This window comes from Triticum urartu, chromosome 2 (assembly GCF_003073215.2).
Source record: "Triticum urartu cultivar G1812 chromosome 2, Tu2.1, whole genome shotgun sequence".
Classification (NCBI taxonomy): domain Eukaryota; kingdom Viridiplantae; phylum Streptophyta; class Magnoliopsida; order Poales; family Poaceae; genus Triticum; species Triticum urartu.
Window position 1 is genome coordinate 90413855 of NC_053023.1, and position 21811 is coordinate 90435665.

General features: G+C 43.7%; 1 protein-coding gene across 7 annotated transcripts; it reads right to left on the reverse strand.

Annotated features, from left to right (window-relative positions):
* Positions 1-8706: 8706 nt before the first annotated feature.
* Positions 8707-16320, reverse strand: LOC125536045. Of its 7 annotated transcripts, none has more exons than XM_048699132.1 (10): positions 15957-16319; positions 14019-15548; positions 13844-13950; positions 13668-13735; positions 13429-13484; positions 12325-12536; positions 11837-11951; positions 11644-11753; positions 11218-11350; positions 8707-8991 (listed from the first exon to the last, which is right to left on the reverse strand). In XM_048699132.1, the coding sequence occupies exons 2-4, from the start codon at positions 15522-15524 to the stop codon at positions 13669-13671; spliced, it is 1680 nt and encodes a 559-aa protein (XP_048555089.1). In that variant the 5' UTR covers positions 15525-15548; positions 15957-16319; the 3' UTR covers positions 8707-8991; positions 11218-11350; positions 11644-11753; positions 11837-11951; positions 12325-12536; positions 13429-13484; position 13668. The 7 variants fall into 7 exon arrangements, with proteins under 7 accessions (XP_048555089.1, XP_048555090.1, XP_048555091.1 ...); XM_048699133.1 differs by lacking the exon at positions 8707-8991 and adding an exon at positions 9749-10826 and having other exon boundaries at positions 13668-13771; positions 15957-16320; XM_048699134.1 differs by lacking the exon at positions 8707-8991 and adding an exon at positions 9749-10826 and having other exon boundaries at positions 14078-15548.
* Positions 16321-21811: the final 5491 nt, after the last annotated feature.

Here is a 21811-nt window from a genome sequence, read left to right on the forward strand (position 1 = left end):
ACTTAGTACCTGATAGTATCTTGCTTGTCTATGTTGATTGTAGGTAGATGGCCCGTGTAGTTGTTCCGTTGAATTTTAATGCGTTCCTTGAGAAAGCAAAGTTGAAAGATGATGGTAGCAATTACACGGACTGGGTCCGTAACTTGAGGATTATCCTCATTGCTGCACAGAAGAATTACGTCCTGGAAGCACCGCTAGGTGCCAAACCTGCTACAGGAGCAACACCAGATGTTATGAATGTCCGGCAGAGCAAAGCTGATGACTACTCGATAGTTCAGTGTGCCATGCTTTACGGCTTAGAACCGGGACTTCAATGACGTTTTGAATGTCATGGAGCATATGAGATGTTCCAGGAATTGAAGTTAATATTTCAAGCAAATGCCCGGATTGAGAGATATGAAGTCTCCAATAAGTTCTACAGCTGCAAGATGGAGAGAATAGTTCTGTCAGTGAGCATATATTCAAAATGTCTGGGTATAATAATCACTTGATTCAACTGGGAGTTAATCTTCCGGATGATAGCGTCATTGACAGAATTCTTCAATCACTGCCACCAAGCTACAAGAGCTTCGTGATGAACTATAACATGCAAGGGATGGATAAGACGATTCCCGAGCTCTTCGCAATGCAAAAGGCTGCGGAGGTAGAAATCAAGAAGGAGCATCAAGTGTTGATGGTCAATAAGACCACCATTTTCAAGAAAAAGGGCAAAGGGAAGAAGAAGGGGAACTTCAAGAAGAACAGCAAGCAAGTTGCTGCTCAAGAGAAGAAACCCAAGTCTGGACCTAAGCCTGAGACTGAGTGCTTCTACTGCAAGCAGACTGGTCACTGGAAGCGGAACTGCCCCAAGTATTTGGCGGATAAGAAGGATGGCAAGGTGAACAAAGGTATATGTGATATACATGTTATTGATGTGTACCTTACTAGAGCTCGCAGTAGCACCTGGGTATTTGATACTGGTTCTGTTGCTAATATTTGCAACTCGAAACAGGGACTACGGATTAAGCGAACACTGGCCAAGGACGAGGTGACGATGCGCGTGGGAAACGGTTCCAAAGTCGATGTGATCGCCGTCGGCACGCTACCTCTACATCTACCTTCGGGATTAGTATTAGACCTAAATAATTGTTATTTGGTGCCAGCATTGAGCATGAACATTATATCTGGATCTTGTTTGATGCGAGACGGTTATTCATTTAAATTAGAGAATAATGGTTGTTCTATTTATATGAGTAATATCTTTTATGGTCATGCACCCTTGAAGAGTGGTCTATTTTTTATGAATCTCGATAGTAGTGATACACATATTCATAATGTTGAAGCCAAAAGATGCAGATTTGATAATAATAGTGCAACTTATTTGTGGCACTGCCGTTTAGGTCATATCGGTGTAAAGCGCATGAAGAAACTCCATACTGATGGACTTTTAGAACCACTTGATTATGAATCACTCGGTACTTGCGAACCGTGCCTCATGGGCAAGATGACTAAAACGCCGTTCTCCGGAACTATGGAGAGAGCAACAGATTTGTTAGAAATCATACATACAGATGTATGTGGTCTGATGAATGTTGAGGTTCGTGGCGGATATTGTTATTTTCTCACCTTCACAGATGATTTGAGCAGATATGGGTATATCTACTTAATGAAACATAAGTCTGAAACATTTGAAAAGTTCAAAGAATTTCAGGGTGAAGTTGAAAATCATCGTAACAAGAAAATAAAGTTTCTACGATCTGATCGTGGAGGAGAATATTTGAGTTACGAGTTTGGTCTACATTTGAAACAATGTGGAATAGTTTCGCAACTCACGCCACCTGGAATACCACGGCGTAATGGTGTGTCCGAACGTCATAATCGTACTTTACTAGGCATGGTGCGATCTATGATGTCTCTTACTGATTTACCACTATCGTTTTGGGGTTATGCTTTAGAGACGGCTGCATTCACATTAAATAGGGCACCATCGAAATCCGTTAAGACGACGCCTTATGAAGTATGGTTTGGCAAGAAACCAAAGTTGTCGTTTCTTAAAGTTTGGTGTTGTGATGCTTATGTGAAAAAGCTTCAACCTGATAAGCTCAAACCCAAATCGGAGAAATGTGTATTTATAGGATACCCAAAGGGGACTGTTGGGTACACCTTCTATCACAGATCCTAAGGCAAGACATTCGTTGCTAAGAATGGATCCTTTCTTGAGAAGGAGTTTCTCTCGAAAAAAGTGAGTGGGAGGAAAGTAGAACTTGATGAGGTAACTGTACCTGCTCCCTTATTGGAAAGTAGTTCATCACAGAAATCTATTCCTGTGACTCCTACACCAATTAGAGAGGAAGCTAATGATGATGATCATGTAACATCAGACCAAGTTACTACCGAACCTCATAGGTCAACCAGAGTAAGATCCGCACCAGAGTGGTATGGTAATCATGTTCTGGAGGTCATGTTACTTGACCATGATGAACCTACGAACTATGAGGAAGCGTTGATGAGCCCAGATTCCGCAAAATGGCTTGAGGGCATGAAATCTGAGATGGGATCCATGTATGAGAACAAAGTGTGGACTTTGGTTGACTTGCCCGATGATAGGCAAGCCATTGAGAATAAATGGATCTTCAAGAAGAAGACTGACACTGACGGTAATGTTACTGTCTATAAAGCTCGACTTGTTGCAAAAGGTTTTCGACAAGTTCAAGGGAGTAACTACGATGAGACTTTCTCACCGTAGCGATGCTTAAGTCTGTCCGAATCATGTTAGCAATTGCCGCATTTTATGATTATGAAATTTGGCAAATGGATGTCAAAACTGCATTCCTGAATGGATTTCTGGAAGAAGAGTTGTATATGATGCAACCAGAAGGTTTTGTCGATCCAAAGGGAGCTAACAAAGTGTGCAAGCTCCAGCGATCCATTTATGGACTGGTGCAAGCCTCTCAGAGTTGGAATAAACGCTTTGACAGTATGATCAAAGCATTTGGTTTTGTACAGACTTTTGGAGAAGCCTGTATTTACAAGAAAGTGAGTGGGAGCTCTGTAGCATTTCTGATATTATATGCGGATGACATATTGTTGATTGGAAATGATATAGAATTTCTGGATAGCATAAAGGGATACTTGAATAAGAGTTTTTCAATGAAAGACCTCGGTGAAGCTGCTTATATATTGGGCATCAAGATCTAAAGAGATAGATCAAGACGCTTAATTGGACTTTCACAAAGCACATACCTTGACAAAGTTTTGAAGAAGTTCAAAATGGATCAAGCAAAGAAAGGGTTCTTGCCTGTGTTACAAGGTGTGAAGTTGAGTAAGACTCAATGCCCGACCACTGTAGAAGATAGAGAGAAGATGAAAGATGTTCCCTATGCTTCAGCCATAGGCTCTATCATGTATGCAATGATGTGTACCAGACCTGATGTGTGCCTTGCTATAAGTCTAGCAGGGAGATACCAAAGTAATCCAGGAGTGGATCACTGGACAGCGGTCAAGAACATCCTGAAATACCTGAAAAGGACTAAGGATATGTTTCTCGTTTATGGAGGTGACAAAGAGCTAGTCGTAAATGGTTGCGTCGATGCAAGCTTTGACACTGATCCGGATGATTCTAAATCGCAAACTGGATACGTGTTTACATTAAACGGTGGAGCTGTCAGTTGGTGCAGTTCTAAACAAAGCGTTGTGGCAGGATCTACGTGTGAAGCGGAGTACATAGCTGCTTCAGAAGCAGCAAATGAAGGAGTCTGGATGAAGGAGTTCATATCCGATCTAGGTGTCATACCTAGTGCATCAGGTCCAATGAAAATCTTTTGTGACAATACTGGTGCAATTGCCTTGGCGAAGGAATCCAGATTTCACAAGAGAACCAAGCACATCAAGAGACGCTTCAATTCCATCCGGGATTTAGTCCAGGTGGGAGACATAGAAATTTGCAAGATACATACGAATCTGAATGTTGCAGACCCGTTGACTAAGCCTCTTCCACCAGCAAAACATGATCAGCACCAAGGCTCCATGGGTGTTAGAATCATTACTGTGTAATCTAGATTATTGACTCTAGTGCAAGTGGGAGACTGAAGGAAATATGCCCTAGAGGCAATAATAAAGTTATTGTTTATTTCCTCATATCATGATAAATGTTTATTATTTCATGCTAGAATTGTATTAACCGGAAACATAATACTTGTGTGAATACATAGACAAACAGAGTGTCACTAGTATGCCTCTACTTGACTAGCTCGTTGATCAAAGATGGTTATGTTTCCTAGCCATTGACATGAGTTGTCATTTGATTAACAGGATCACATCATTAGGAGAATGATGTGATTGACTTGACCCATTCCGTTAGCTTAGCACTCGATCGTTTAGTATGTTGCTATTGCTTTCTTCATGACTTATACATGTTCCTATGACTATGAGATTATGCAACTCCCGTTTACCGGAGGAACACTTTGTGTGCTACCAAACGTCACAACGTAACTGGGTGATTATAAAGGTGCTCTACAGGTGTCTCCGAAGGTACTTGTTGGGTTGGCGTATTTCGAGATTAGGATTTGTCACTCCGGTTGTCGGAGAGGTATCTCTGGGCCCACTCGGTAATGCACATCACTTAAAGCCTTGCAAGCATTGCAACTAATGAGTTAGTTGCGGGATGATGTATTACAGAACGAGTAAAGAGACTTGCCAGTAACGAGATTGAACTAGGTATTGAGATACCGACGATCGAATCTCGGGCAAGTAACATACCGATGACAAAGGGAACAACATATGTTGTTATGTGGTCTGACCGATAAAGATCTTCGTAGAATATGTGGGAGCTAATATGAGCATCCAGGTTCCGCTAATGGTTATTGACCGGAGATGTGTCTCGGTCATGTCTACATAGTTCTTGAACCCGTAGGGTCCGCACGCTTAAAGTTTCGATGACAGTTATATTATGAGTTTATGAGTTTTGATGTACCGAAGGTTGTTCGGAGTCCCGGATGTGATCATGGACATAACTAGGAGTCTCGAAATGGTTAATACATGAAGATTGATATATTGTATGACTATATTCGGACATCTGAATGGTTCCGGGGGTTATCGGATATATACCGGAGTACCGGGGGGTTACCGGAACACCCCCCCCCCCCCCGGAGGCTATTGGGCCCCATGGGCCCAATTGGTGGAAGAGCAGAGGTGGCCAAGTGGCAGCCGCGCGCCCCTCCCCCCCCCCAAGTCCGAATTGGACAAGGAGGGGGGCGGCGCCCCCCCTTTTTCCTTTTCCCCTCTCTCCTCCTTCCCCCTTCTCCTAATCCAACAAGGAAAGGGAGGGAGTCCTACTCCCGGTGGGAGTAGGACTCCTCCTGGTGCACCCCCTCCTGGCCGGACGCACCTCCCCCCTTGCTCCTTTATATACGGGGGCAGGGGGCACCCTAGAGACACAACAATTGATCGTTTGATCTTTTAGCCGTGTGGGGTGCCCCCCTCCACCATAGTCCACCTCGATAATACTGTAGCGGTGCTTAGGCGAAGCCCTGCGTCGGTAGAACATCATCATCATCACCACGCCGTCGTGCTGACGAAACTCTCCCTCAACACTCGGCTGGATCGGAGTTCGAGGGACGTTATTGGGCTGAACGTGTGCTGAACTCGGAGGTGTCGTACGTTCGGTACTTGATCAGCCGGATCGTGAAGACGTACGACTACATTAATCGCGTTGTGCTAACGCTTCCGCTTTCGGTCTACGAGGGTACGTGGACAACACTCTCCCCTCTCGTTGCTATGCATCACCATGATCTTGCGTGTGCATAGGAAATTTTTTGAAATTACTACGTTCCCCAACACCAGACTACTCCTGTGTCGAAGTGTGTTATGTGTGTAAAAGCAATATGTCTGAATTGTCAGAGAAGTTCGAACCTAAAAAATGGACCAGTTAACGGAGAGGGTATTACCTGGGTGAAGCCGGCTATGGGATATGTTAAAGTAAATGTTGATTCCTGTTTCCATGTTGAGACAGGGGATGGTTCTATAGGTGTTGTAATTAGAGATGGCTAGGGAAAAATACACAAGAGCTCTTGGGTGCTCCACATCCCCATACGAAAATTAATCGTAAAAAATACCCAAAAAATCAAAAAAAAACTGAATTTTTGGGACACCAAACTTAGGTCTCCGATCTACTCCCCTGTGAAATTTTGTGAAAAAATACCAAAAAATGTATCCGTGGCGAAGGAGATACTGTCCGAACAAAAATCCATCCAAACAGTGTTTTTCTATACATAGCAAATTTTTGTATTTTTTGCCACGAATACGTTTCCTGGTATTTTTTCACAAAATTTCACACGGGGGTAGATCGAGAACCCAGGTTTGATATCTCAAAATTTCCAGATTTGTTTTTAAATTTCTCGGTCTTTTTTGAACGAAATGTTCGTATGAGGGTGCGGAGCACCTGAGAGCTCCAAATCCTCGTCCATGGCCAGGGTCTCTTCCTTGTTGGTTCGTGCTCAGTGCTCCCCCATGTTCCAGATGCTCATATGGCGGAAACATTTGCCATGAAGCTGAGCTTGATACTAGCAAATGAGATGGGTTTCCATTCAATTCAGATAGAATCGGATGTGATTGGTGTAATGGATGCTACGGACTGGATAGGATCTGGACGCAAGTTTTGGCTATCTATGCAGAAATCTTCATTCTCGCGGGGACGATTGGTTCTGTCCAATTTATGCACTGTAATAAGGAAGCAAATGCTCCTGCACACAAACTAGCTAAGCATGCATATGATAGTAACATCTCATGTAACTCGGATGATGAGTCCAGGATCTTGTGAACGATGTAACTTTATTACCAGCTCAATAAGGTAAACGTTTGGGGCCGGGTCGCCGGCCGAACGTTCGGCCGGTTCGCGCGCCACGCTGGCCCCAGCGTAAACAACCCCTGAGCAAGACGCGTGTACGTGGTGGGCCTCGCACAACCGCCCCCCTCCTACCCTTATCCTTTTCCCCGCCCCTCCTTTTTTCCTTTCTTCTATCTTTAGCTGAGACTCCACGGCCATGATTTTTCTCTCCTTCCCACTGCTCACGAACCACTGCAAGCTCCCCTCGCTGCCGGCCGCCATCGTCGCTGCCGTTTTTCAGCTCCTGCTCGCCGGCCACCCGTGCCGACCGCGCTCGTCCCTCGGTCGCCCCATGCTTCTATCATAAGACTGCAGCTCACACGCCAGCCGGTTCAGCTTGCGGCCACCGTGGTTGCAGCATCTCCATGCGTCACCGCCTTTGCTTGTCGTCGTCGTCCGCTCGGACCACCATGCCCCCCCGCAAAAAAATCACGGCCAAAAACCAAAACACCATTGGTTTGCCGAAAGCAGCAAAAACACATGCCGGTTCCAGCAAAAAGCATCCACGATTCCAGCAAAACATGTCCCCACCATCGGGCATAGCAACAACTCTCACCTATCGATGCAGCAAAAAATCTTGCCGGTTCCAGCAAATTTTTTTGCCGGTTCCAGCAAAAACGAACTCGACGCTGTCCGGTTCCAGCGCTGGCGAATAGTGGTTGCAGCTTTTCTGCCGCCCGGTTCCAGCAAAAAATATCTGGTTGCAGCATCAAAGCTCGTCGTCTTCGCCGCCGACAGCTGCTGGTTGCAACAAGCATGGACTCTGGTTCCAGCATCTCTAGATTCTGGTTGCAGCTGAAAAACTTCAAGTTGTAGCACCAAAGGGTGTTCATGTTTGCTGGAAACAGCAAACACGGTAGCAGCGACCCCCGACGGCCTCCCTGCGCAAGCATCGACAACAAAAGTTGGATATGTGTGTTTTTTGGTGTTGTTTTTGCTGCTTGGCATTGGGGATTTGTTTTGCCACAACTAAAATTTTGATTTTGCTGGAACCAACATCTCCAGATGCGGGTTACGGCAGAGGGAACTATCGTCGGAGATGGCGCGCGTCCTTTCAGGCGTCAGTGGACGGTGGCCCTTTTTCCTGCGGCAAGCTGTGGCGTGGACGGCGGTGCGGAAGAGGGGGAGGGGGGCAAATCCAACGTGGAAGCAGACGGAGCAGACGAGGGAGGAAGAAGACACAGCGGGAGACCAAATCCAACGGTTGTTCGTGGCTGAATCAGTTTGCTGGAAACAGCAAACACGGTAGCAGCGACCCCGGTGGCCTCCCTGCGCAAGCATCGACAACAAAGTTAGATCTGTGTGTTTTTTGGTGTTGTTTTTGCTGCTTGGCATTGGGGATTTGTTTTGCCCAACTAACATTTTGATTTTGCTAGAACCAACATCTCCAGATGCGGGTTACGACAGGGCTGGGAGTAGACCTGCCGAAAGTTTCAGCCGGCGCACCGTCGCCTAGTAGTGTCCGCTCAATAAAGTAGCTATGATGGCATTCTCTAAAAAAAATTACTATGTAGCATGGTATATACTTGTGTCCCGATGGCAATTTTTAATTTATTTTTCCATGGAATAACATGAAAATATTCTTGTTAATTTTTCTAATTTCAACTATTTTGTATTTTTTTCAAAATGGCATTTTTTTTTCATACATTACATGGAAACTTAATTAAAAATACCATGACATTCAATTTGCCATGGCAATTTTTAATGTTTGTTCGTATGATGGGAGTTGCCATGTCTTGTTTTATTTTGGGTCAGAAAAAAATATTTTTTTTCAGCGACAGCACTTTTCTGCTTTTTATAGGGGCTGGTATTTAGCACAACATAGTGGGAGGACTTTTGAGGCCAAAGGAAGATCCAAGCGACATAATGAACATGGTAATCAAACAATTTAGCGTATCTGAAGTTCTAAACACACCTAATCAATGTCAACTATTGCTGGAGCATAACACAACAACAATCCATCCTCCACCCTCCTAGAAAGAGACAGATGGAGGGGAAGAATACGGGGGAGAGAACAGGAAAAGGTGCAGCTCATTGATGTTCGCCTTTCTCCACTTCGTCGCCCACTAATTCCATATAGAAGCGTTTGAGGTAGCGTCTACCAGGCAGTACCACGAAGGCATTCAGACCTGCAAAGGAAAAAAAATCATGATGGTCCAAACATTAGCCATCAAAAAATTTGAAGGGCAACTAAAATCTTCAAGTACAGAAAATTGAGTTGTGACAAATACTACTCCCCATAATGAGGAATGGAAATCAGATGTAAGAACAATAGCACAAAAGGTCCCATGATTTGAAATTAAGTAACAGAAACGTCCTAAATCGGGCTAATTGTGGGGAGAGGAGGCGCAGCAAATAATTGAGGGAAGCGGAAGCTTGCCTTTGTTTCCGCTTCAGCTATCAATCTGCACCAGCGTGGATGCTACGGTCGTCAATAGACGGCACCCATTGGTCTGCAATGGTGCTTGCACACTTCCTCACGCCGGCAACAATGTGTTACAGTGGTGCCGTTGAGGGTTGCAGATTGGTTGACGACGTCGACGATGCGCACTGTGATGCAACCGGTGGAGGCAGTCAACGGCGGCTGCAATGCCCAGTGATTCAGCGTACCTTAGCGACTCCCACCCATGGAACCTTGCCGCCAACTAAATCCACATCTCCACGGTGGGCTGGATCTCAGAAGCATTGGATGCGACATCAGGCAGGTCCAGTGATGGAAGCAAGCCGACTATGGTTGAGATGGGTAGCCAATGTGAGAGTTTAAGGGAGATTGATTGGCAACTGAAAGGATAGTGATGTGGGTGCGATGTGATTATTTTGTGGGGGATAGGAAAAGGCACGGAAGGGGAAAGGCTGGAGGCTTGTGTTATAACTTGCTATTGAATCGGACAACAAAAGAATCGCTTAAAAATTAAAAGGAATAAAATGATGGCATGTCATTATGAATGCTAAGATAAATAAATAGTGGGGATGACAAGATAGAGGATATGATAGGATTCCACTCTTGGCCTGATTGGCCTGAAGACCACTAGCATCACCAAAAGCACATAGAATTTGCCTTGTGACATCCATATCTCTTGCAGTTGTCGAAGAAGCTCAGCTTGCTTGTCTTTCTGCAAAGTGAAATGACCTTGGGCGATTATGAAATTACGTCATCGGCGACCATTGGCCTTGATGTGGAAAAGTTTTGCGTTGACCTCTCCAGGGCGCACCCATAGCAGCCAAGAACACTGCCTGATCCTGACCCTGTGAATTGCAGCAAGGTCCAACAACTTGTTCTGAAGGAAGATCCTCAGACTTAATTCTGCAATAGTGAGGTCACAGTGATCTTGGGCATAGTCCAGGCCCAGGATAAGCTGCTCGGACACCGCAGTGAACAGAGCAATGTTGCCCACCTTTGTTCTGCTCCATACCCACAAAGCTTTGCCCAGACGAACAAGTTTCTGGTGGAGCATCCACATGGCATCACCATGCAGCAATGGGCCAGAGAGCACCATGGCACAGTGATCGGAGCCAGAGGAGGAGATGCCTCTCAAGTGACATTGTGGGAACATAAGATTCCAGTCAGCGGGGCAGAAAACGTGATCAATCTTCGTCCTTGTTTGCGACTGACAGGTGCTGACCCAAGTAAACCATCGACCGTGTGGAGTTCAGAGACCTCAATTGCGCTGAGAACTGCCCAGAAATTGTTAAGCAGCTCCTGTTGATACTAGCATTGCTTTAGTCCTCAGCTTTACATGATATTGAAGTCCCCCAGCAGCAGCCAAAGAAGGCAGCATGGAGGCCTTTAGTTGTTTGATCTCTTGGATGGAGGCAAATTTATCCGCATCGGACTGAGGCCCGTAGACAGCAGTAATACTCCAGGAAGCAAGGGACGCACGCATGGTTACATTGGCAGAGACAGTGTTTGATGTGTGGGAGGAAGCCGTAATGTCTGAATGTCGGAATGATGTTGCGCTGGCACCTGCAAGATAAGCTAGGTGTAACTCAGAAGATGTAGCTACTTGGACGAAACTAAAGTCTACATAATTCTGAACAAAACTGGCGCAAGATAACGAGAATAACACAATATTATCAGAAGGAACCCCAACGCGAGTTCGGCATTTGATTCAAGGAGGCTGAGCATGATATCGTTTGCTAACACCCAAAGACAAGGCTCTTCCAAGTATCCCCTTAACGAGATAACTAAAGGCCAATGTTAGCCACAGCGCAGTGGAGATAGGTGGCACAACAAACTAGGAACACTAAATCCAGAGATAATTCTACATATAGTTACCAATAGAAAGATGAGTGGGCAAAGTTACGCCTTAGGAATCTGACAACATGATCAAGCAAGGTTCAGGGAGGCATTTTACCCCATAGTAAGTACTGTATGAAGAATATATCCTGACGAGAGGACTGTTCCCAGCAACAAAAGCTTGCAAGCTCTGTCTGCAAGATGTTTTGACAAGATTGGAAGCGTCCCCAGAGACCAGCAACAACCAGTACCTGAGATGGAAAAGTTTGAGCATGTCATGCTCAACTACAATGTACCAACAAGCAAGAGATAAAGGTAAGAACAAGGGCAACATGCACAAGTTATGTGACAGAAACCATTGTGATGGCATTTATATATAACTATAAGAGATGATTTTCCGATACAGTATGAAGGTATAGATAAGGAGAAGACTAAAAAGAGAGATAATTGTAGGAGCAAACGGAACCAATGAATTTGCTCCTTTCAGTGAATATTACACAATTACGCATTCATAAAGTGAAGAGAAAGGTGGCTTCTTCCTTACACAGGCATTTACGGAGAAATGTATAGTCCGTGCATCGAACCGTTAAGGGTTTGCAGCCCTGTCTGCTTGTGGTGCTAGTGGTGGCAGGGCAGCTGATCTGGAACTAGAACCTACACATGATATCATATGTATGAACTCAGCTGTCCAAGAAATTGTTGGATCTTATGACTAGACAAAGTGCAGTATATTTTACCTAAATTGCAAGCCGTAACACTCTTACTGGATGCTGAAGGTGAAGACCTTATGCCTGGCCTTCTCGGCTGAGTGGAACCAGTGGCTGACATAGGCTCAACCACCATATCACGATCCTACCAAGTCAAGAAAGCAAACCAAACAGATTTAGATATTATCATGCTTTGCTAGATATGACTCATAGCGGTAATTTAAAAAACAACAAAATTAAAGTGGCAAACTTCTGTTCTTCATTTCCTAAACATTGCGACACGGACTAACACTTCTCTCCTGGGACAGTGGAAGGAAAAAATGTTTGTCTACTTAGCAGATGGTTTGCTTGAGCAGTATTAACTAAAGGTTCCATTTTGACGAAATAACACAACTTTGAAGGAGCTTGAGCTCGAGATGAGGCAATAGTATTTGATATGACGCTCCAACATCGATAGCAAACAGATCTAAAGGAAAAAAAATTGCACGAGTAAACCCATACAAGATAAAATATGTTACCTCTATTGCGAAAAGGAAGTCCAGCCATCATCTTTGAACTGTCATTTACCGTCGAACTTCAGTCCACCTGATACCGGCAGCTGACGGATGGCAAACAGCAATGAGCGTCCAACTGAGACTGGAAGCATTGTTCAAACAGCAGCAAGTCGATGATCGTTGCTTTATATATAAAGCGGGGTGAAAGCCTTTTTCAGTAAACAGCAGTAAGTCTCCTGGTGCAATTTGCAAGAAAGATAAGTATCTGCCCAAAGTTGCACGAACAACGGCTCCAGATTTGCACAGAATTTTCAATTGATTGATTGGTAAAACAATAAATGCACCGACAAGTGTAGCAAATAAACACAGATTTAGGGGAAAACGAAACATTGCTTCTTTTCAGAGTTCAGAATAAAATTGGCAGACCAATAATGCAGCAAACGTAAGCATTATTTGCTTCTCGAAGAGCTTGTTTCACATGATCCATAGTGCCCTTACAAAAGACATGTCAGGCAGCAAAACCTTATTGGGTCTCAGTATCTCACTTGATTTTCTTATACAGATTTGAGGATCCAAATATGAAATCTTCTAGTTCTGGACCCTAAAGCCTACTTGAACCACACTGCATGTCTTTCTAGTTCTACATCTACTTGACTATGGTGCAACTTTACTAAAATAAATTGAAAATTTATGGAATATCACAAGTACCAAATTGTCAGAATACCAAGGTTCACCACTTAATAAATTGACGGTGAACAGAGACCCAAATTGCAAGAATTTGCTATTTATGGACTACCATAAGCACCAAATTGTCAGAATGACAAGGTGTCATCGCTCGACACTGAGCAAAGATCCTAGAGTTGATGATAATTCCCTGTGAAAGAGAAAATTTTGGCAAGAGATACTGAGATGGACTTCTCCCTTCAACTGAAAGGAGCAAAGAGATCACGTGCCAAAACTGCTGTCTATCACCAGAATGGAAGTACCCCAAATAAACAGTGGACAGTAAAACAATATGGAAGTAAGATGGATCAAAATTTTGAACTGAACTTAGATTCAGTCAGGCTGAAAAGGCTGGTGTTAGTGCAGACTGCAGTTCACTGAATTAACGGAAGTGTGGGCGTTTACCATTCATCCTTAGCATCATCGCTGCTACCATACTAGTCTTTTGGTGCTTGGATATCCTGTAAAATATACAGTGAAATTAATGCTTCGTACACTTCCTTGAATTAACGGAAGTGTGCATATTTATCATTCATTCTTAACAGCGGAACCATAGGAATAGTACCATATGCTTTTCAGAGTGAGTTAAAAGAAAACAAAATGGAAATTACAATAGTGTATGATGAAAAATGGATGTTCCATACATTAGCTCAAATTAGGCTGCCACTTCGTACAGTTTTCCTCGAATATGCCTCCGGGAAGCAGACCTCCGCTTTACATATGTATCAAGGATCTCAGCAAAGTTGCGCTTATATATATATATTGATTATTAAATAAAATTCTGAAGTTAGCAGATAACATAACAAGCACAAATACTTACAGATGATGTTCATGAGAGTTGGCGTAAATCCTTTCAATAAAACGTGGCAGAAAATGTTTGAAAATATATGCAATATAAAGTGCCAGTTCTCTCAATGACCAACGAGCCTGCAGAAAACAAACACATGTCAGGATAAGCACTAGGATTCCACAATTGTAATGAAGTTTCAATGCACCCCAAGAATATGTAGCCCGTGAACATAAAACGTCCGCTGGAAAACTGCTAAATACCCATCTTCTTGGGTGAACCGGAATATTTCAGCATCGCTAGCCGTCCGCCGAGGAACTTTGCAGCCTTTAGTAAAGTAAGATGATGGACACAAGTTCTCTCTTCCATTCCAGTACACCATTTGCAGAAGACTGTTATCGCGCACTGTAGCCAAATGCCAATTCAGACATATATCACAATTAGCTTTCTTAAGAATCTCATCCCGCGATACCACATTAACTTGAGTGTACCATTTATAGTATTCCTCTACAAATAACCTCCATTTTTCTTCTCCCATAAAGAAAGGGTGGTTACTAAGCACCCATAAGCTTGCTGATCGATCACATTGATTTTGCCAACTTGGTATTTTATATACTCTGTCAACAAACTCTTCAAAATAAGACGGCACCATTTGATTCTCAGTATACTTATCAGCAAACCAATTTGTTATCTGAATTAAATCCAGAAACTGGTTATCATCTGTTGCTGACTTCGTTGGTTCTTTAGCAATGGTAACAAAATGCTCGCCCTCAGATACAAATAAATCATCCTCGCAGAAATCACCAGCCCAGCTCAGGTTCCGACGATGTGCCGCAATTATCTCATTAACAAAGCCGTCGGCAACTAAATTGCCGAAGGTTGTATTCTCGAGCATAGGGATTTTAGCGCCCTCTTTGTCTTCGAATACAAGAGAAGTGGTGAGTGGCTTGAAACTCAAAGCATAGGACACAGGTATCAAATGCATATTGATGGTTAGCCGGTGGCGCAGCCACCGCTCCTGCTCCTGCCACCGCTCATCCTTCTGCCACTGCCGCCACTGCCATTGTCGCTGCTCCCGCCATTGCTGTTGGCCCTGTTGCCATTGACGCCACTGCTGCTGCCAGTCTTGATGCCACATGTGCCACTGCTGCCGCCAATGAGGCTGCCATTGTTGAAACTGCAGACGTAGCTCCCACGGCTCCTGCCCCTGCCCCTGTTGCTGCTGCCCCTGCCCCTGTTGCTGCTGCCCCTGCCCCTGCACCTCCTGCTGCTGCCACTGAACCTGTTGTAGCCACAGCCGCCACTGCCATTCCCCATGCTGCTGCCACTGTTGCCATTCGTGCTGCAATTGTTGTTGCCACTGGTCCTGCGGCCACTCCCACCATTGTTGATGTTGTTGCGCCTGGCACCGCTGCTCCCATTGCTGCCATTGCTCGTACCACAGGTTCTGCCACTGCTCAAAGTGTTGATGCCAGTGCAACAGCCAGTTCTCCCACTGCTGCTGCAACGGCAGCTGCAACTGCTGCCACCACTCTTGCCATTGACTCTGCCACTCCAGCCACTGCACTTGCCAATGCCCCTGCCACAGCAACCACCACTCTTCCCATTGTTGGCGCCACTCCTGCTGCTGGCCCTCCTGTTGCCCCTCCAGCTGCTGGCCTTCCTGTTGCCCCTGCTGCTGGCCCTGCTGTTGCCCCTGCTGCTGCCCCTCCATGGTGGTTGTGTGGTGATGGAACTACTGAAAAATCACATAACCATAAAACGTATGAGATATGTAATGTGCGTTGTAACATAATCATAACAACAACAGAAGGAAATGATTGCATAGTATGGTCCATAATCAGTAAATTGCTGCAACAGAATAACTGGTTAGGAGATGATATGGTCTCTAATCAGTAATCGCATATACACTGTACTATGAATGTCATCATGCATAGTGAATGTTGTAAGGAAGCTGTGAGTTTCTACAAGGTGCACATTCAGTCCTGGATGTGTTTTAAGCAATGTCGCTGCTCTTGAGAACTTATGCACCATCTAGAGGGAGTACTACTCTAGATTAACATATTGATCCTTATTGCATGACATTTTTTCGCTAACGTGCAATGGAATCTTACATGATGTAGAACTCGTCTAAAAAAAGTTGTACCTGTTCGGAGGTGCTGCCTGTCCGTCCAAGATGCAGGTCGACCGGAGCTCCTAGCCGAGGTGATTGACGAGCTAAGGAGGAGCTGCTCGTCGTCGGCTCCTTGGCGAGTATGTCGTCGGAGGGAGCCGTCGGCCGGCAGGACGGGGTTGATGCAGCCGGCGGCGGATGATTCGGAGCGGACCGACGGACGGGAGGGACGGAGAGGACAATGGGGTGGGGGAGGGGGGGCGGGGCGCGCTCGGGGCGGACGGGCTGGCCGGCGGCGGGGTTGGACGCGGCGGCGGCTGAGCTAACCCTAGGTGGGAGGCGGCCAAGAGGAGCGTGAACCGAGGGGGGAAATGGCTGGGTTTTTTTTTTGTTGTGTCTGATTTGATTAGGGGGTGGGTCTTATATTAGAGGGTTCTGCGCGATCGATGCTAGTTGTAGTTGTGGTTCACTATCTGGTTGTTATAAGAAGTGCTTTGCAAAACTGCACTTGCTTTGATGATGTGATACTATCTGGTTTTGTTAAAAAAAATAAGTAGTTCTCTCAATCTGCGCTAATGCTTGGTTTTAGCAACAAACCATTGTTTGTTTTAACAGGCAGAAGTAACCTCTCTGATTATTATATTAACATGGGGCAAGCCACACCCTTCAGTTTTCATTTGTCCCTATATTAATTAAATTCAAATATGGATCAGTATCCTCTGCTTTCTTACGCACTACTCCCTTTGTAAACATATATAAGACGCTTTATATCACTAATGTCTTATACTCCCTCCGTCCGGAAATACTTGCCATCAAATCCTTTTTTATCCATTTTGATGACAAGTATTTTCGGACAGAGGGAGTATATGTGTATAGAGGCAGTATTTTTTATAGGTTGGTATGCTAGATTCAAGTACGCCTTGCAGTGTTCTCTAGAGTTGGTTAAATAGTTTTAGGTGACGGCAAAGCCAAATGAAGCCGCTCCATCCCTCGTGCGAACTCATCTAGGGTTTCCCTGCCTCTCGCCGCCGGTCCGCCTCGTCTCCTATGGCCCTTGAACCGTGGAGGTGTGGTGGATCCCGGCCTTTGCCTGCGGGAGGGCTCCGTTTTTAGGTGCTTTCCTGCGTTTTATTAGGGTTTCTGCTATGGTCAAGAAGACGATGCGGCGGCGGCTTCTTGAAGATGAAATAAGGTTCTCTATGCCTAACCCCCGTCCCGGTGATGTTTCAAGTATCGTTGGAAGGCGTGTGGAGATTTGTCTCCAACGGATCCCGTGGGATCCGGTCGGCATCCGTCTTCGGTGGATCCGATCTTCGTTCGTCCACGTCTGTGTGTCTGCATGTTGGATCCTCCCGATCTACAATTCTCTTCATCGACGGTGGTTGTTATTCTGATGCGCTGATCCTATGGGGCCTTAGCACGACGACTCTCCGACTGTTTACTACAACGATGTTTGCCCGACTCCAACAAGGGAGAGGCGATGACAGCGGCGCGCCTTCGGCTCGCTTTAGTGCTTGTAGTCATCGCTAGATGGTCTACGAACCTGGATGTAAATTCTACTTCTAGTGTTCTATGTACTACCTTAACAGTTGATGAATAGATCGAAAGTTTTCTCGCAAAAAATAGTTTTATGTGACTCCTACTACATAGTTGATCATGTATAATTAAATTATATTAAATGGTGTTGTCATACTTCATTTTATGTTTTATGTTTTTTATGCACTAACTACTACATAGTTGATCACGTATAAAATACATTTTATGCACTATGTGCAACGGTATTGTTTCCTATAAATGAGTGGCCTGTCCTAGCTCGTTTCAATTTAATTTTAGGCATGCCTTATTTATCTTACACATTTTATTATTATTTCAAATGCTTGACAATATGGCATAGCAAATCATCCATGCCATTAGAAAACTCACAGATCAATCTGAGGTGTGTCCTTGGCTATTAGACTACTGTCATGTAATTGAGAAAATATGTAATCTCTTTAATGACCTCCTCTTCATCAAATGTGCAAGCAACATTTCTAATAAGATTTTTGGTGTGTCATCTAACATGCAAGTTATTCCTGGAAAACCATATGAAGACCAGAAATTTTGGACCTCTTTGTTTAAGCTTCAAAAACCAGATTCAGCTTTGCCATCGAAGCTGAATCTGGAATATGAAACAAATAGCTATTTTGAATCAGCTTTGCCAGTGAAACTGAATGTGGAATCGGAAACAAACAGTTATCTCAAATCAGCTTCGCCAGTGAAGCTGAATCTCGATTTGGGACATTGTCAGCGTAATTTGCTGAAGCACTTTAAAGTGTACTTTGGTGGCGAAGCTGATTCTGCAAATCAGATTGGCCACTGAAGCAAATCCAAAGATGATTCGACTGCAATCAAAGTGAAACAAACATGGCCTTATATCTTGCGAAACAAATTTGACACTGAAGCAAATCTGTAGGTGATTCGGATTCAATCAAAGCTGAAACGAACCGGGCCGATGCAAGGATGTAGGCTTCATGTGTGTCATTTCAAAGAAAAGTTAATAAGTATGTTATTTGTTTTTCCTTGATGTGAATTTTGCTACTTATTTTTGTCCATGTAATTCTATAGGTCCTGGTTTCAAACCAGTCTCCTTGCAGAATTGTTATGCAAGGGAAGGTTGTCTAGAGAAACCCCTTCCCCATACCCCTTGTGTGGGAGCTTTCAACATTGGGTACGTTCATTTATTTTTGTCCATAAGATTCTGCAATGTTTGAAAAGCTCCGTGTGTGCAGGCAAAGTTGGTCATGTGGAGCTTATAAAAGGGGGGTACAAACCGTGTGGAACTTTAAAAGGGTAGAGATAGTGTATGCTGAGTTTTTAGTTTTTACATGCTGTGAAGGAGGAAGCTATTGTGGACACTAGGGTATACTCACAAAACGAGTTGAACTAGCTAGATTCAAGACAATGTATGGGAAGTAGGTGCTCAATTTCTTTACATCTATATTTTTTAAGTTTCTTTGCATATTCAGAGTTGAAGGTACGTGTTTTTTTAAAGGTGATTCGCGGGTTCATCAGGTGTGCTCAATCGACCAGGAAATACACGCAAGGAATGCAAACAATATTCTGATGTCCCGATGATTTCCTTCTTATGATGTTCCATCTAAGTGGTCATAGCCTTGTATAATTCTCGAAATTTGATAAAGATTAAAAAAACAAAGAAATGGAATGGAAGTGAAAAACGGACGTGAAAGTTAAAAGACGACCCCAAGTGAAAAGAACACTCAGTGAGGTTCCAATGAATAGTTATTTTTAAATTATAACTTCTGAAAAACATAAACAAAAATAATTGATTATGTAATGGATTAATGTTGAGTGTTAGTTGCCGGTTCGATAATGATCATGAAAGGCTTATACTTCTATTTATATGTTCGGATAACTTGTTTTTTTCCTACAATATTGTTTCTCTTTGTCAAATAATCAAATTACATAGTTTTTTCCATGGACCTGTCAATTTTCTACCCCGAAACTCATTCGCCTATGTTGAAATATATTGCTCTCCTCTCTCCACCAGTTCAGACTTTTGGATGGATTGACTGGAGCATGAATTTAATATGGTATCCAAGTCAAGAGATTTTGATTTCAAGACCCTACCAACGTAGCACTAAAAAAAGATTTTGCGGCCTACACCGATCCCACGTCTAAGGACTAAAATAGGCTAGATGTGAGGGAGAGTGTTGAAATATATTACCCGCTTCTCTCCACGAGTTTGGACTTTTGGATGAATTGGCTTAAGCATGAATTCAATAGTCTACATTCATTTTCATGCATCTTGGTATTATCTACGGTGTGAATGAAGTTTCATTGTTATGCATAGATGAATGATATACAATCTCTGGGCCAATCTGTCTCTATGCATAGTTAGTTGGCATAGAGTGTTTTGAACACTCGCACAACGGACCTTCTCTCCTTTAATTTTCCTCTCCTTTCCAATCTTTGTTTTGTCTTTCCGTTAGATTTTGTCATGCAATCGTAAGACGGTTTCTATTTTCATGATGTTGGAGATGCTTGTGCAAAGTGAGAGCTCGCCCACCTACCGATGTTGATATGTATTTTGACTAACCTGTTTTCTTTTGTGGAAATTGATGCGAGCATTTTCACCACAAAGGGTCCTTTCTATATGCGGTGATGCTAAGGTATTATCTTGAAAAATTGCCTTCAAGATTACTTTATCTTAATTTTTGTTGACCTTTGGATTCTTAGGTATTATGCACTTGAATGTTGTGTCCATATCGTGCTTGATCCATGCTAAATGGATTTGTCGTTTTTGAGCTCTTTGCTTTGTAAGATGAGTGAATTGTGGTCCACTGGTTTTATGTTATCTCACTATTTCTTGCTTTTTGGTGGTCTTTCCTTTATGAAAGCATCAAAACTGAACCAAGTATGGCACACTTGGACCGTGTATGCGGCATGTAGTTCTATAAATATAAGTTATACACTTATCATAAATATAAGTTATACACTTACATTTTTTCTTTGGATAATGGTGTGCGGCATCAGCATGCATGGTTTTGATTTTTGAAGAATCGTAGTATTAAAATTATTATTATGCTAAATACTTGCATTGCTTTTCTAGAGAAAATTGTTGCTTCTGTATTGTTCACTTCAAGTTCATTAAAAAAATGTTCATTGATACTCCCTCTGATCCATATTACCTGTCGCCACTTTAGTGGTCGGAGGGAGTATGAAATTTCCGCATTCCAAGTTGAAGAAAGTAAGAAGCCAGCCTTGGTGAAAGTCTTGGCCTGTCAATAGGCCAGTAACATAAAGTATGGGCTGCAGTGTTATGGATTTGAAATTTTACAATATATAGTCATTGTTTTCTTATTATTGTTACCATCGATGTAGTTCATATAAATAATTGTTTGCTGTTTTTTTTCTCTTGTTTATTAATTCAACTTTTGTTTGAGAAGACTAGACCTTGCAAATTGCAACCGCTCATATATGTATTACACTTCTTAAACTACATATGGATATGTTCCTAAGATAGCATTATAACTCTCGATGTATTCAAACATTAAGGATGATCAATGCCATGGTTTTTTCGGTGCAGGAAAGCACGCTACCCCTTCTAATACCTATCACTGAGGGCACTCCCCTATGTAGAAATCAGAACAGGGAAATAGGAAGTATACAACGTACAAGAAAACGTCGATGGCTTGAGTTGCGTTTTTCCTCCGCTGGTGGTCGACACCAAGTGCTACGTTGGCTGGTGCGATGTAAAGAAAGCTCATGTACCGTAACCGGCAGGGCGTCACGCGTCGCCACACCATTAGGATCTTTTTTTTGAAACGGAGGCAAAAAAGTTTGCCCCATTCATTAAATAAGAAGGAGGTTTAACAAGGTTTTCAGGCACCGGCCAAAGGCCGAAAAGAAAATACAAGCCGTTACTCTCCGGGCATCAGAGGACCCAAATGTTTTGCCCCTGCCAGGACCCATAGCGTCGCCTCGTGCTTGATTGCTTGGAGGGTGGTAAACGTTGGAGTGGAGCGGCCTCGAAAAACCCGTGCGTTCCTCTCATCCCAAATTGCTTTCGAAACGAGCATGAAGATAGACGGCATCACTTTTTTGTGAGCACTGTGGGCGGAAGCCGATTCATACCACCACTCATGGATGCTCCTGTAAGCCGCCCAACCTGAAGTATCCAAATCAATGAGTTGAAGCCAAGCTCTGACCATTTCCCAAACTCTCAAGGTGTATCTACATTGAAAGAAAATGTGCTCGATGGTCTCTTGCTCACGCCTACAGAAGGTGCACGGGCCACTGTTTGGCCACCCTCGCTTGGCCAAGCGAACGGATGTCCATAACCTGTCTTGGATGGCAAGCCATGCAAGAAATTTTACTTTCGGGGGGGG

Excerpts from the sequence above, each read along its gene's own strand:
- LOC125536045 (XM_048699132.1), bottom strand. The coding sequence starts at position 15,524 with ATGGAGGGGCAGCAGCAGGGGCAACAGCAGGGCCAGCAGCAGGGGCAA. Across the intron at positions 13,951-14,018 it reads ACGGGCTACATATTCTTGGG|GCTCGTTGGTCATTGAGAGA; the intron begins GTGCATTGAAAC and ends TGTTTTCTGCAG. Across the intron at positions 13,736-13,843 it reads AACTCTCATGAACATCATCT|CGGAGGTCTGCTTCCCGGAG; the intron begins GTAAGTATTTGT and ends ACATATGTAAAG.